This window comes from Felis catus, chromosome A3, assembly GCF_018350175.1.
Source record: "Felis catus isolate Fca126 chromosome A3, F.catus_Fca126_mat1.0, whole genome shotgun sequence".
Classification (NCBI taxonomy): domain Eukaryota; kingdom Metazoa; phylum Chordata; class Mammalia; order Carnivora; family Felidae; genus Felis; species Felis catus.
Genome location: NC_058370.1, coordinates 99,401,221 through 99,417,667, shown reverse-complemented (window position 1 = coordinate 99,417,667; position 16,447 = coordinate 99,401,221). Strand labels below are relative to the sequence as shown.

Here is a 16,447-nt window from a genome sequence, read left to right as displayed (position 1 = left end):
CAGATTTCTCATACCTATGATCTAGAGAGTTAGGCATTTCGTAAAGACCATCCTCTGAAAATCCCATGTCTGGTTGCAGGATCAGTCTCTTCCCTCTTTATCACCAAGTCCTTTTCTAGGAGCTCCTCTCACTTGCTTTTTAAGTTGAGTTTCCCAATTCTGACATATGTGACTCCATTATGTCTTGCTTAGAACTGTTTTTCTGGCCTGTGGCTTTATAGTCTCTGGCTGACACCTTCTGAGTATTTTTAAGTTCATCTTGTCTATCAGAATCCACAGAGAATTGCTGAATTTAGATGAATAGTGCACAAATTCATTCTTGAGAGATTCTGTGTTTGAGAATTCCCTGCCCATCGCTTTCACTGTGATGAGAAAGTAAGCTTAAACATTTGGGGATCATGACCCCTCTTCATCCCTCTTGAGTGACCAAACCTCATTTCAGCTGTAGTATATTAGATGAAGGATAAAGATCCTGGGTGGCTGTCAAACTGGGCATTATATTAGAACACAAGTACTCACACTTTTCTCCATCATGCTGAAGTTCTTCTTTTAAAAAGTTATGGTAAAATGCATATAACATAAAATTTACCATCTTAACCGTTTAAAGTATGTAGTTCAGTGGTAAAATTGCATTCATATAACTGGTGTTTCTCAAATCGGAAGAGCTGTGCAATTGTTGCTCTAAGATTTCATCCTGGGTGACTTTGTCTACAGTGTGGCTTTTTTTTTTTTTAATGTTTATTTATTTTTGAGACAGAGAGAGACAGAGCATGAACGGGGGAGGGTCAGAGAGAGAGGGAGACACAGAATCCGAAACAGGCTCCAGGCTCTGAGTGGTCAGCACAGAGCCTGACACGGGGCTCAAACCCACGGACCGCGAGACCATGATCTGAGCCGAAGTCGGATGCCCAACCGACTGAGCCACCCAGGCGCCCCAACAGTGTGGCTTTCAATAGAGAGAAAGCCTGGCTCTCAAAGAGCCTGCCACCTTCCTGAGATAGAGGAAGGATGGATTGAAATATCAGGACTGTCAAAGGTGGGGTTCTCAGTAGATTTAGCCTTGGAAATTAACAATACTGCATGGCACGACATATGTCTTGATGTCCTCATTCGTCTGCTTTGAGAATAATGGTTTCTTCTTACATATGTTTAATCACATTAAATCAGGGGTTCACAAAGTATGGCTTCAGGATCAGCATCAGCATCATCTGAGAAGTTGGTAGAAATGCAGAGTTTTAGCCCGTTGGTCAGACATGCTGAATCAGAAACTCTGGGAAGTACCCTCAGGTCTCTGTGCTTTCCCAAACTCTCCAGATGATTCTTTTTTTCTTCAGATGATTCTGATACACGCCAAAATTTGAGAACACTGGTATACAGGACTTTTCTTAGCTTGGTGTGGTCACAAATTATTCTCTGTCTGGCAGTCTTTATTCCTCTCTGATAATTTCTTTTTACTCTTTCTAGTTCAAATTGCTAACAACCTTGTCCTGAGAACTATTGATAATATTGATGACAGAGAAAGAATTGTTGGAATGATAGGCATTCTACTTCCTGTTGCAGTTCTAATGACTCAATCACCTGGTTTACTTAGAGTTTTTTGAAATGATGTTCCATCTAGGTCCAAATATGCTATTTCTGAAGGACGCTGAATTTTGTGCAAGATTGCAGTACCTCACACAAGCCACTGTATTGGAACATCCTCTTTCTCCCAAAGGAGCAATTGACTCTACCATGTAGAAACACTGGACACCCAATGGGCTCTGCCTGTGAACAGACCTGGGAATAGCAGTCTCTCATTGTACAAATCTGGTCTCTGGTCTTGTCCCTGTTATAAGGCTTCCTCAGATTATCTTTTTCTCTGGGAAGGTAATCCAGGTCTTTGGAACATGAATTCTTTACTCTGGAACCCAAATTTCCTTAGTAAGTCATTCTCTGGAATCAGTACCAGAGTAAAGGTTGCTCCCAAATGCCTTGGTCACTATATCTGATTGAGAGGAAGTGTAGCTGGTATAATATTGCCATACTTGGATATTCTCTTCAGGGTAATTTTGTTGGTGGTCTTGACTGATTCAGGTCCCTGTCCTCTCTGGAGTGGATATCTAGCTCTTCATTTCTGAAACCTAATCCAAATTCCAGACTCCTCTGTGTTGATTTGTAAAGCAAGTTTTATTTGATGGTATAACATAAGGAAGGTCTTTGGTTCAATGTATTAATAAGAATTTTCAATTGATCCTCTGTGAATTTGGTATGGCTGTTACCATTTGTGGCTTTGATCACATTTGGAGAACTTTTCTGGGACATGTTGCAAGAATCCTGGAACTGTCTGCGATGCTTCATTTATTCTATTGATAACTTTTGCTGTATTGAAACTCTATACATCCTTAATTTCCATGTCACTTTTTTCTCCTGGTGTTCTTCTTGCCCCTGTGACTATTCCTTCTCATCCTTTCTTTCTTCCCTTTAAAGTTGGTGCCCCTCAGGGTTTCATCCTTTGCCCACCTGCCCTTTTATTGTATTATGGATTATTCCTATCTGATTCCAACAATTCCCATTTGATATACTTCCCAGCTTGATGCTGATAATATGCAACTCTCTATTTCTAGCCTATGCTTCTCTCTATAGAGTTTCCTACCTACATATTAATTGGTCTCCAGGCTGCTGCATACTCTGATAGCTGGCAGATACTGCAGACTCAGTGACAGCTTTCTGTGACATACTTCTCCTTTCACATTTGCTCAGTTGTTGTTACATTATCCCCTCTGGCACCCAAGCAGAAACTGGAAGCCATACCAGTTGCCTCATCTCTACATCCCCCTCTATCTCTTCAATCTCCCACCTGTATTCTTTTTTAAAAAAAACTTTATTTATTTATTTTGAGAGAGTGCATGTTTGCGAGAGCAAGGGGAGGGGGAGGACCAGAGAGAGAGGGAGAGAGGGAATGCCAAGCAGGCTCCACACTGTAAGTGCAGAGCCAAACATAGGGCTCAAACTCATGAACCGTGAGATCATGCCCTGAGCCAAAATCAAGAGTCAGACGCTTAACTGATTGAGCCACCCAGGCACCCCATCTACAATCTCTATCCAATTCTGGCTGCTACAGCTTCTTACAGAGACCAGTCCAACAATCTTCAAACTGGTCTTGGTGACTGCGGTTTTGTTATCTTCAAAAGACTTCTTCCCATTGTCACCAAGATCTGAAAGGTCTATCAATTCTCCACTACTGCCCTGCAGTGACCGCTGTCCTCTCTGGAGAGCACAAGTCCCTAATGGTGCATGCTAGGAAAGGATGACTAGGTTCCTGGATGTCTCTCTAGCCTTTTCTTTCATTTTCTGCATAAAACATTATGGTCTATTAATGACACAAAGTCTCTATTTCTTGCAGTCTCCTCCCAAACTTGGCCATTGTTAATCTCTAAATAAATAAATCTAGTCAGTTATGAATCATAACTGGCCGATGAGCCATTAGTAGAAATAACTGTAACACAGACCTCTAATTAAAAAAAAAAAGCAACACCCTACCTTCTCTTCTTTGCAACATTTAATGAGAAGTAGCTTTTGGAAAGAACTCAATACTGGATGCCAGGAATTACGGTTTTTGGTCTCTTTTTCTTCTGTCATGAATTCTTCTTCCTCCTTACTTTTAGAATAGCCTTCCCATTCATATGGATTGATATAAGTCTCAAAGGATCCTAGAAACACAATTTAAAAAGATGCTTTAATTAGAGTTGGTTTGACTTTGAAATTAAATAAATGTATTTGGTAACTTAAAAATGTCTACATTTACTATCAGTTTTTTCAACAAATGAAAATATATTAATCTCCCCTTACCCAACCAACCTAATTAAAAATAATTTAAAATTGGATCAGAAAACAAATCCAATAGCAAATCACTTACAAAAAGCAAAGCTAAAACAAAATAAACAAAGAGGTTAAAAATAAAAGGATGCGTAGAGAAACATTAATCAAATGTGAGCAAAAAAGAAAATTGAAGTGATAAGAGTAACATTGAATAAATTAGAATTCAAGGCAAATATAATTAAATAGAACAAATAGGTCAAGTTATATTAATTAAAATATATAATAAAAACAATAAAATGAACCTATGTGTCAGATAACAGTGAAAGAGTACATCAAGTAATCACTGCTGGAGGTAAAGGAAAAAGCAGAAAAAAAATAATTGTGGTAGGAAATAACACACAATTATCAAGTCTGTGATAGATGAAACAGACTGGAAGTTCTGACATATATGATTTGAACAATCTAAATAACATATGGATAAATTGACATATATAGAACTTTATGCCCTAATAAACAGAATATATTGCTTCCCTTTCCCCATGGAATATTTATAGGAAATGGGCTTGCATGTCTCATGAGGGTTAGGATCCTGGTTAGCCTTTACAATTGTTTTAAATATTTAGTGTTTATTTTTGAGAGAGAGAGAGAGAGAGTGTGTGTGTGTGTGTGTGTGTGTGTGTGTGTGTGTGAGAGAGCAGGGGAGGGGCAGAGAGAGAGGGGGACGACAGAGGATCCAAAGCAGGCTCCTCACTGACAGCAGTGAGCCTGATGTGGAGCTTGATGTGGAGCTCAAACTCAAGAACCATGAGATCAAGACCTGAACCGAAGTCAGACGCTCAACTGACTGAGCCACCCAGACACCCCACCCTTTATAATGGTTTTAACATGTGGCAAGAGTTAGCACTGAAATTCCTGTAGGCAGGGTATACAGTGCGCTGTAAGCCTCTCAGCAAGCCAACACAGCCAGTTTGTCCTCTAGTAATGAAACAGGTTCCTTTGGTTGGACCTTGGGCAAAACCGTTGGCTTGAATGTCAGGCTAGAAAACCTCTTTCTCCAGCTGGTCTGCTGGGGCTCTGTTCTGAGGGTCTAATAATAGCAAAAATGTGGTGACAGCAATTCAGTGACACTTGAGACTATTCTGGAGGAGTGTGCACCTCTGCAAGACTTCTAATTTCTAAAAATTTTTTTTTTCAACGTTTATTTATTTTTGGGACAGAGAGAGACAGAGCATGAACGGGGGAGGAGCAGAGAGAGAGGGAGACACAGAATCGGAAACAGGCTCCAGGCTCTGAGCCATCAGCCCAGAGCCCGACGCGGGGCTCGAACTCCCGGACCGCGAGATCGTGACCTGGCTGAAGTCGGACGCTTAACCGACTGCGCCACCCAGGCGCCCCTAGACTTCTAATTTCTAGATGGCATACAGACAATGACATGGTATGAGACCACAGGGCACAGCACACAACTTTGGTTGAAGGTGGTTGTGTTACTCTGAGGACCAGATAGTAGAACCATTTATTCCAAAAGGACTTCCTTTTTCTCGAGGTTCTCATTATTTATTGTATATTCACTAGGATTCTGGCTAACGAGAGAGGATAAGGGCATATTTTAAATAACTCAATTATTAGGACATGAAGCACTTAGAAACTATCAAAGACAAAAGATTAAGCAATTAGGAAGCTTTAGAAGGTAAGAATGCCATTGGAATTGATTATTAAGCTTCACCTGCACCTAAATTTCACATTTAGAACATAAGCCCTCCTATCACACATGTACAAACCTTCACAATTGTATAGGATTTCCAGAATAAACCCTGAAATTTAACAAATGAAAGCAGGAAAGTAGTTTTAAATAGCTGAAATTTTAGTCCCAATCAACAGGGATAACACATGGTGCTTTTTGTCCAAACATGATGAGTTTTTCCCAGAATTACTTTGCCTTCTAACCTCTGCTCCTTCCCTCTTTCTTTGCCTGTGTGTTTATTAGGCTCCATCTAGTTCTTTCTGCTTTGGGTCTGTCCCTAACTGGCCATCTCTAGCCTTTCCCTGTGAGTGTTTTCCTTTTTGTGTTCTACTTCTATCTCTAGGTGTCTTTTTAACTAGTCCTCAATATAGAAACATAATTTCTATTTGATGCATTTATTGAAGAGCATTTCATTTTTTTCTAGTCTTTATTTAGAAATCAAACAAGTATATTAGGATTCCAGAAGTTCTGGTCCATGTACATTTTAAATCATTACACTTACTGGTTAAATAAATATTCATATTACAAGTAGAAGAGTGATTATCAAAGGGTAGAAATAGAACACAGAACTTCAAATAAGTATGGGGTAAATAAAAGAATGGATAAGCCACCTGAAGGCAAGAAAGAAGAAAACAAATGAAGCAAAGAAAAAGGCTGCCAAGAAAAAAAAATCCCCACAAAATAAGGTGATAGAGGGGCGCCTGGGTGGCTCGGTCGGTTGAGTGTCCGACTTCAGCTCAGGTCACGATCTCACTGTCCCGTGAGTTCGAGCCCCGCATCGGGCTCTGGGCTGATGGCTCGGAGCCTGGAGCCTGCTTCCGATTCTGTGTCTCCCTCTCTCTCTGCCCTTCCCCCGTTCATGCTCTGTCTTTCTCTGTCTCAAAAATAAATAAATGTTAAAAAAAAATTAAAAAAAAATAAGGTGATAGAAGTAAGTCTGAACAGATCAGGATTTCTCAGTCTCACCACTATGGACATTTTGGGGCAAGTGGTTACTTCTTCTGGAGGACTGTTCTGAGCATTGCAGAATGTTTAGCCGCATTCTTGGTTTCTACCTACTAGATGCCAGTAGCACCATACAAGTTGTGACAACCAAAATGCTTCCAGACACTGACAAATGTCCTCTGGGAGACAAAATATTCCCCAGTTGAGAGCCCCTGAAATGGAGCAATTATTCTAATAAATATCATTGAATTAAAACTTTCCTGTTAAAAAAGAGAGACTCTCATACTGCTCAAAACAACAAAATTCCACTTAAGATACACCAAAAACATGATGATGACACAAAAGAGTTAAAATTAAGAGTATAGAAATATATAGAGGCAGAGCCCTAACCAAGATAATTGCACTTTAATTACATTAACATTAGAAAATATATTTTAAGGCAAAAAAGAACTATTTAGAGTAAAGGGCATATTATTCAAAAAAGGAATAATTTACTAGGAAGATAATAATCCTAAGCCTAGTCATAATGAACAGCATAGTTTCACAAGCTATGATGGGAAAAATTCTGGAATTTCAAAGAGAAACTGGGAATCATAGTGAAATCAAGAGTCAGATAGATGCTCAAATGACTGAGCCACCCAGACGCCCCAATTTCTATAACATAATTACGTTATAAACAATAAAAAGATAGCTCCTCAAAATCCTAAATGCTTTCAAATTAAAAAAATGTACTTTTCTTTTTTTCAGGGCTTTTCTAATCATCCTTTTTATTCTTTTTTTTATTATTTAAATTTTAGTTAACACAAAATGTGTACTTTTAAAATTGAAAGGGCTGCATATTAAAACTTGTGAGAAAAATTAACATAGAATATTATAATTCAGAGCAAGCATTACTTCTGGGGAAGAGGGAAAGGATCCTGTGAGGGAGTATGAAAGGATAATGGGAGGCTGGTATTATTTTAGTTCTTGATTTGGGCTCACAAGTACAGTTAATTTTTGATAATATCTAGTTGTACAATTTTGATTTGTGCACTTTTCCATATGTATGTCATCCTTCAATAAAAAGTTAAAAAAAACCCTATGGGGTGCAGCTAAGGCAATTCTTAGAGGTAAGTATATCCCTTTTAAATGGGTATAATAGTAAATATAAAATATTGAAAATTCATGCGCCAAGCATTGAACTCAAACATTCAACTGGGAGAGCAAATACTTCACAATTTCTTAATAATGAAGAAATTTCCTAGTGAAAAATATTGATATAACAGAAGAGATTAAAGGAAACATCAAAGTTAAGATTCACGAGCCTAGGGTGCCTGGGTGGCTCAGCAGCTTAAGTGTCCCACTCTTGGTTTCCACTCAGGTCGTGGTCTCACAGTTCGTGGGTTCCAGCTCGCACTGGGCTCTAGGCTGACAGCATGTCTTCTGCTTGGGATTCACTCCCTCTGCCCATCCCCTGTGCGTGCAGGCTCTCTCTCACTCTCTCTCAAAATAAATAAATAAATAAATAAATAAATAAATAAATAAATAAATAAAATAAAATAAAATAAAATAAAAGAATGCCTCAAAAAAAAAAAAAAGATTCACAAGCTTGTTTACAATCCCTTTATAGCAGATCCTTTTTGACATATTACCTATTCGTATGGAAATAGGATGTAACAGTATGTATTGTGTAAGTCCTTTAAAAACTGGAAATGATTCTTCTAAGTCACAGCATGCGAACCACATGGCATTATGCAGCCAGGGAACTTCAGGCTTAGGTGGGCGTTCCTATTAGAAGACAGAATGAAAATGAGTAATAAGTCACAAAGACAACCACAAAATATACTTTCACCTTGTCCAAGTGAAAAAGCAAGCTTCAGTTGCATGTTAAAAATAACCATTTGCTGAGGCCAAGTAGTAATAGGTGCTGAATCAATTCTACCTGTACACCTTTGCCCAGAAGTGCAGCTGGGGAAAGCTTTCCAGGTTGACATTTACAGGAAGCAGTTGATCTGGTGAAGGGTTAAAATTAAATCTGTGAAGTCGACTTCTAGCCTGTTCCCCAACATGCTGCACCAGTCTCTCCCCACTCCCCAAATATTATGATTTTATTCCCCTCAAAACTAGTTTTCAGATCTGATTCCCAGATGTTCTCACCTCTAGGAGATGGGGAAAGCTGAGTAGTATAGCAATATCAGTAGCAAGACAGGTGATGATCTCATTTCAGCAGGGCTGAGTGTATGTTATGTCCAATTATTTCCTATATCCCTAGAAACTTCTGGGAAAGGTATTATGCCATCTGGAAGTATTCCCTGAAGGTGGGTAAGCAGTTTTGTTTTATTTTATTTTATTTTATTTTATTTTATTTTATTTTATTTTATTTTATTTTATTTTATTTTGTTTTATTTCACTTTGTTTTATTTTACTTTACTTTACTTTACTTTAATTTACTTTTATCCTGAAGGTGGGTAAGCAGTTTTAAAAGAGAGAAACAGCTGTGATTATAGACTGAAACTAATTCTTTGAAAATTCATGAACATTCGCCTGAGGTTCTATACTACGTTTTAAAATAAGTTTATTTATTTTTGAGAGAGAGAGCGAGAGAGCAGGGGAGGGGCAGAGAGAGAGAGGGAGAGAGAGAGAATCCCAAGCAGGCTCTGCACTATCAGTACAGAGCCCAATATGGGGCTTGAACTCATGAACCGTGAGATCATGACCTGAGACGAAATCAACAGTTGGGACGTTTAACCAACTAAGCCACCCAGGTGCCCCTATACTACATTTTTAAGTAGCTTTATTGAGATACAATTCACTCATTTAGAGCATACAATCCCATGTATTTTAGTAAATTCACAGGTTGGTGCAACCATCACCACAGTGAATTTTACAACATTTCATCTCTTCAAAAAAAACGCCATGTATTCTTTAGCTATTACCCTTCTATCTGCCCCTGGCCCCAGACTAAACAACCACTAAACTGCTTTCTGTCTCTGGGGTTTGCCTGTTCTGGACACTTCATATAAATCAAATTTTATAACATGTGGTATTTTGTGACTGACTTCTTTTGCTTATTAGTTTAGTGTCTTGAAGGTTTTACTCATGTCATGGTTTGTGTCAGTACTTCATTCCTCTTTATGACCAAGTAATTTTCTGTTGTTATGAATATACCACATTTTGTTTATTCACTCACCAGGTGATGGACATTTGGGTTATTTCCACCTTCTTGGCTACTATGAATAATGCTGCTATGAATATTCACGTCTAAGTTTTTTGTGTGGACATGTTTTCATTTCTCATACATACCCAGGAGTTGAACTGCTGGATTATACACTAATTCTATGTTTTGTCTGAGGAGCTCCCAGACTGTTTTCCAAAGAAGCTGCACCAGTTTTGACTCCAGGCAGCGGTGTATGAGGGTTTTTCCACATCCTCGCTGACACTTGTTATTGTCTGTCTTTTTGATTCCAGCCATTCTAGTGTGGATGAATGGTATGTCCTTAAGGTTTTCATTTGCATTTCCCTGATGAATAATGATGTTGAACATCTTTTCACATGCTTATGTATATCTTCCTTGGAGAAATATTTATTCAGGTCCTTTGCCTATTTTTAAATTGGGTCATTTGTCTTTTTATTGTGGAGATGTAAGAGTTCTTTATGTATTCTAGATACAAATCCTTTATCAGCTATGATTTGCAAGTATTTTCTCCCACTCTGTGGGGTTGTCTTTTCATTTTTTTTTCATTTTTTTAATGTTTATTTATTTTTGAGAGAAAGACAGAGCATAAGTGGGGGAGTGGCAGAGAGAGAGGGAGACAGAATCTGAAGCAGGCTCCAGACTCTGAGCTGTCAGCGCAGAGCTCAACACAGGGCTCGAACCCAGGAACCGCGAGATCATGACTTGAGCTGAAGTCTGGCACTTAACCAACTAAGCCACCCAGGTGCCCCAGTGTTTTCATTTTTCTAATAGTGTTCTTTGAAACAAAAGCATGTTTATTTTTGATAAAGTCCAATTTACCTATTTTTTTCTTTTTTTGCTCATGTTTTTGATATCAGATCTAAGGATCCATTGTGAAATACGCAGTTATGAAAATTTACTCCTACGTCCTCTTACAAGAGTTTTGGTTATTACATTTAGGTTTTTGGTATGTTTCAAGTTATATATGATGTGATGTAAGGGTCCAGTTTCACTATTTTGCATGTGGCTGTCCAGTTGGCCCACACCATTTGTTGAAAAGACTTCTTTTCCCAATGAATTGTCTTGGCACCCTTGCCAAACATCAGCGACTACAGACACATGGTTTTATTTCTGGACTCTCAAATTTGATTTCATTTATCCATTTGTCCATCTTTGTGCTGGTGTCATACAGTCTTGGTTATTGCTGCTTTGCAGTAAGCTTTGGGATCTGGATCCTTTGCAATTCCATATGAGCTTTACAATAAGCTTGTCAATTTTTACACAGAAGTCAGTTGGGATTCTGATGCGGATTGCACTGAATCTGTAGATCATTTTGGGGAATGTTGCCATCCTAACAGTATTATGTCTCCAATCCACGACTGTAGGAATTTTCCCACTTATTTAGGTCCTCTAAGGTCTTTCAACATGTTTTGTAGTTCAGAGCATAAGTCTGAACTTCTTTTGTTAAGTTTATTTCTAAGTATTTTATTCTTTCTGCTGCTATTATAAATTGACTTTTTTCCTAATTTCATTTTTCATATTGTTCATTGCAAGCATATACAAGAAATACAAATTTATTTTGTATGTTGATCTTGTATCCTGCAACCTTCCTGAACTCATTTATTAATTCTAATACTTCAGTTTTTTTTAAGCAGGTTCCTTAGTATTTTCTATATACAAAATCATGTCATCTGTAAATAGATATATTTTTACCTCTTCCTTTCTAATCTGGATGCCTTTTATTTCATTTACTCGCCTGATTGGCAAGAATCACCAGTACAATGTTGAGAAGAAGTGGTTAGAGCAGATATCCTTGTGTTGTTTCTGATCCTAGGGAGAATGCATCCAGGCTTCCACCATTAAGTATGTTGTTAGTGTTGGTTTTTGTCCATGCCCTTTACCTAGTTGAGGGAGTTCTCTTCCATTAATAGTTTGTTGAGTGTTTTTATGATAAAAAGATATTGGGTTTTGTCAAATGCTTTATTCTGTGTCTACTATGATGATCATGTAGTTTGCTTTTGTATTCTATTGATTTTATTGATATATAGCATTTATGATAAAAATGGGAAATACTAGTATTAAAATATGAGTAACCAAATAAAGTGACTAGATAAAAGATGTCCTCCAAACACATTTCTAAAAAAAAAAATCAGTCAAGAATCATTCTAATTTCCTTTGGTAGAGGAAAAGAAAGTTTAATAAAAAAACTTTTGAGAAGTTTCTTAAGATGATTTCTAATTTTAAGTTTTGTGTTTTTGTCTTTCTTTTACTTTAGAGAGAGAGAGAGCATGAGTGGGGGAGAGGGGCAGAGGGAGAGGGAGAGACAGAGAGAGAGAGAGAGAGAGAGAGAGAGAGAGAGAGAGGGAGGATCTTTTTTTAAGATTCTTATTTATTTAATTTGAGAGAGAGAGAGAGTGCATAAGCAAAGGAGGGGCAGAGAGAGAGGGAGAGAGAATCCCAGGCAGGCCCTGCACTGAGCCTGACATGGGGCTTGAACCTATGAACCATGAGATCATGACCTGAGCTGAAACTGAGAGTCGGACGCTCAACTGACTGAGCCACCCAGGCACCCCAAGAGAGAGAGAGAATCTTAAGCAGGCTCCATGCTGAGCATGAAGCCTGACGTGGGGCTTGATCCCATGATCCTGGGATCATGACCTGAGCCAAAATCAAGAGTCAGATGCTCAACTGACTGAGCCACCCAGGCACCCTCAATTGTAAGTTTTGTGTTTGATGCTATTTAAACATATTTTACATTTCTTTTCAAAATATGTTGTTCATGAGAAGTAGCAGGTGGTACTGGAATGGATATGGGCTTTAGAAACTTAGACATAGGTTTGAATGAGACTCTGTCATGCGTTAGTTATCTGATTCTGGAAAGTTCTTTAACTTTTTCAATCCTCTGCTAGAGAAAACTGTAAACAAGGCTGTCAACAGAGTGCCATGAGGAAAGAAAGACAATAATGCACTGGGAAGGCCTGGCTGAGTGACTAATAGTCAGCAGTAGAGTGAAGTGGGCAAGAGTGCAAGCTCTACAGACTGACTGTGAGAGTTCCAGTGCTGGTTCCAAATCCTATTAAGTATGTGAACATGACAAATTAATCTCTCTGTCCTTAATTGTCTATCTGAAGGCTGGAGACAAAATTAGGAACTCACGTTAAGAGGAATACTAAGAGGAATAAATGAGCTGATATACATAAAACACAAAGCAAGCCCTCTGTATGTATTAACTGTGATTATGAAGTTAAGATAGCATTAAGAAAGCATTAATAGAATATGAATGCATGCAAGATGGGTGGGGTGTGGGGAGGAAGGACCTCTGGTGGAGAGGTCTTGTCTGGGTTTGTCCTGGGAGCATAGGGCACTGAAAGTCAAATAAAAAAAGCATGAAGTTCAACCTCCCATCAATACACTGAGGCTCAAACACTGGCAAACAGGTGCAGATGTCATGTCTGCAGGGACCAAGGGTTGGGCTCAAGATTGGGAGGATAGAGCCAAGAATTTAAAGTGGGGTTAAGATGGAACTTCAGTCAAGAGTTGTGGGGGCATGGCTCACTTCTGTGGCTGACCAGGTCTGTAGTATGGAGGTGACATAGTCCAGCTGAAGGGGCTGGAGAAAGTTCGATAGAAAGATGAATGCAAAGAAGGCAAGTGCAGCAGAACTCGTATTACGGTATTGCAGGTGACAGTCCAGTTATATTACGTCCTGTGCTTTATAATGAAAGCTGTGTCCAGGGAAGAGTCATGATTGCCCAAACAGTATTTCCAAATCTATGAGTTACAACATTATTGAATTTTAACTCTTCATATTTGTAAGATGGTCATCTTTTCAAAACATGATCACATCTACTAGTTCATTGGTTACTCCCCGCATTCTGCTGCATAGAAATTGCACAGACATTGCTGAGTGACAGCCTGGCCCATTAGACCCTCAGTGCCCACATCGCTGGGCCACACAACCAAATGTATAACCTTCAGCCACTACAGAGCATTCGTAGGTGCTTGTGGGCTCTATTTAGAATAACATTTACAATCCAAAAGTGAAACACATACCTTTTCTAATCCTGCAGAACCTCGGAGAAAGAAATTCCACTCGGCATCAGTTAGGCTTTCTTGCTGACGCATGATCTCTACACACAGCATAAAGCTGTAGATGAGTTTATGTTGCTCAAAGAGTCCTCTGGAAACATTGACGTAAGCAGTTAGAAGCGTTTGTTCCAGGAGTATTTCCATGCGCTGCTCTAGATCGTCTGACTTTACAGATGTTTCAATTGTTGTATTGAACAACTGTGTGAAAGAGAGCTCTATCAATGTCTTGGATTTAATTCAATTCCTGTAGAGAAAAAACAAAATCCCTGCTCCTCACTCCCGCCCTTCTTGGCCCTGTATTTTGTGAGTCAGTAGCAGCACAGGAAACGAATAATGTACTATGAAAAAGCCAGAATTCATCCCAAATTGATAAGTGATACTTATTTTCTGCATTCTCCTTTGCTCCCCCCACCCCATCTTTCAGCAATGAACCACTGCCAAACACCTAACAATATTCAAAAAGGCATCATCTTGATGTGAGGCAGAAAACTGGAAAATGGAGGTGAGCTGGCAGAACCAGTTTTTTCATGTCCTTAACTCAAATTTGATAATCATTCTGGGGTGAGAGATGTAAGGGCAAGGGAAGGTCATGTGCACTTCTTGGCACTTCTCCAACATAATTGTTAGGATGTGGGAAGAATGTGCTAGAATCTTCTCTGAAATTTAAGGGAAAGCCCTTGTTAATTCTCCCCAAAGTTTTGTTTACAAAGGGGAATGGAGTTGTTACTGTAAAACACTTAGAAGAAAAGAGGATGGCGCTTTCTTTAACAACCTAATGAGAAACAGAGAAGTTAAAATCCAGTGGAGATGTGATGTTTAGTGCCAAAATAAAACACGGTGAATCTTGATACACCCTAAATAATTTCAATGTGACATGCAGTTATGAATGGCTTTGGGAGATGATGCCCAGGCCAGTTTGGTCACGTACAAATATGTTTAGGGTCTCTAGTTTCCCTTCTAAACAGAAAAACCCCAGTGCATTGATGATTTCATCCCATAGCCCTTTTTCTGTCAGCCTGAGATATTCTCAGAGCATCTTCATTTTTATTTCCTGAAGGAGATTTTAAAACCTTGAAAAGCATGAATTCCAAAACCTCCAAAACCATTATGAAAGTCATTTAGGTGGAATTCAAGGATTTTCTCATCCTGTGACCTTGCTTAGTTTAATACCTGCCAACGAAAGGAAGGAAGCAGAGACATGAGAACAGCAAAGCCCTGTCTTTAGAAGCTGAGATCTGACCCCAGAACAAATGGTTTTTAAGGCTGCTAAAGCAAATGCACATCTTGTGGGAAGAGAGCCCAGGTGCGTCTAAACAACATGCCTCTCATTTCTTCCAATTATTCATTTCCATTCTCTCCTGCAGCTCCTCTTGCTGCTGGACCCTTAACTATAACCTGAATTAGACACTTAGAGGCAAAACCAAGTTCGGTCTAATGTCATAAAAATTCAACTGCTCTTTTACGGAGGGATGGAAACAGACTCTTTATTCATGAAACACTAATTACGTAGCAGCACGGTGGGGAGGCAGGGATGGCTGAGGCTTCATTTCTGCCTTCTGGAAGGTCAGAGACCAGTAGGTTAGAGAAACCCACCACCCAAGGCAATGTGGAGGAACTGCCAAATAAGACATAGGGAATGTTATCGGTAAAAGACTGGTGCAAATTTTTTGCTACCCTTCCCCCTGACAAGCAGAGTCTAAATGGGTTAGTCGAGGAGGTCAAGAGTAAATCTTTCCTTCCTTCCTCTGCAGTTTTCTGTGCATGCTGAGCACTTGAGTGTTGAGAAGACGTGGCAGGTGGGTTGCTCTTGAACCAAAAGACTGAACCCAAACTCCTAGCGGGTTTTACCTGATAAATAGACTCATGATTTGTCTGAGTCAAAAATGTAACTCAATGGGGTTTAAAGGGAAACCAAAGACATAGATTTCACGGACAAAACAACGTACTTACCTGTTTAAAATATTTTAATGAATACTGATACATAGGATCTATTTCTGAGAGGCTTGCAATAACAAAGTACATAACAGAGCCTTGAGTGGCTACTGGACGATACTTCTCACGAGCAACATTTATCATCAGTTCAGTGGACTCAGCTTCCTTCAGCCTGATTTTAATGGCACCTGAAGTGATCTGAATAAAGATACAAAAACAAGTTCTTAGGTTCCATTTTTTAAAAAAATGGTGGGATTTTTGGCATATACCCAATTAGGTCTAGGACAGAAATAAGGATATGGTGACTTAGTGATTACAATAATAGAATGACTGAATCTCAGGACCAAGCTAACCACTGTCTTTCCAGAGAGGGGGGTAGGCAAATGGGCACAGCTGACAAAATCAGAGCAGCACTTCTCTGAGATTCAAATCTGACGTGTTTCTGAAAGGGACACGTGACAGAGTACTCCCAGATGCTTCCTGATTTCCCCCTGAGCAGTCCTGAAATGATGCAGGGTTCACATAACAGAAGAAGGTATGAGGGGAGAAGGGGCATCCATGAAACTGCCCCAAAGAGGGGGGTGGAGAGAGGCTGGAAGTGGTGTCATATCCCATTCTGGAATAACAAGGAAGACTAGCATTCTTTCCTTCCCTAGCGTTCATAGGTGTGAGGAACATAAGGAAACCTGGGGATAGTAGCTGTTGTTTGTGAAGGGTTACAACCTAAGTAAGTTGGAGATATTTTCAAGGTCTTTGCTGTTCTTTGCTGTTCTGTTTCAGGTTAGTGG

The 16,447-nt window shown here is 39.2% G+C and overlaps 1 protein-coding gene across 9 annotated transcripts in view; it reads right to left on the bottom strand.

Annotated features, from left to right (window-relative positions):
* Positions 1 to 16,447, bottom strand: part of DNAH6 (dynein axonemal heavy chain 6) — a 246,725-nt gene that overhangs the window by 38,723 nt on the left and 191,555 nt on the right. For all 9 annotated transcript variants that reach the window (XM_045054471.1, XM_045054474.1, XM_045054475.1 and 6 more), the window contains 4 exons: positions 15,678 to 15,857; positions 13,692 to 13,925; positions 8,116 to 8,251; positions 3,520 to 3,689 (listed from right to left, as the gene is read on the bottom strand). In XM_045054471.1, coding sequence (XP_044910406.1) covers positions 3,520 to 3,689; positions 8,116 to 8,251; positions 13,692 to 13,925; positions 15,678 to 15,857 — 720 coding nt within the window. The remainder of the gene's footprint in view (positions 1 to 3,519; positions 3,690 to 8,115; positions 8,252 to 13,691; positions 13,926 to 15,677; positions 15,858 to 16,447) is intronic.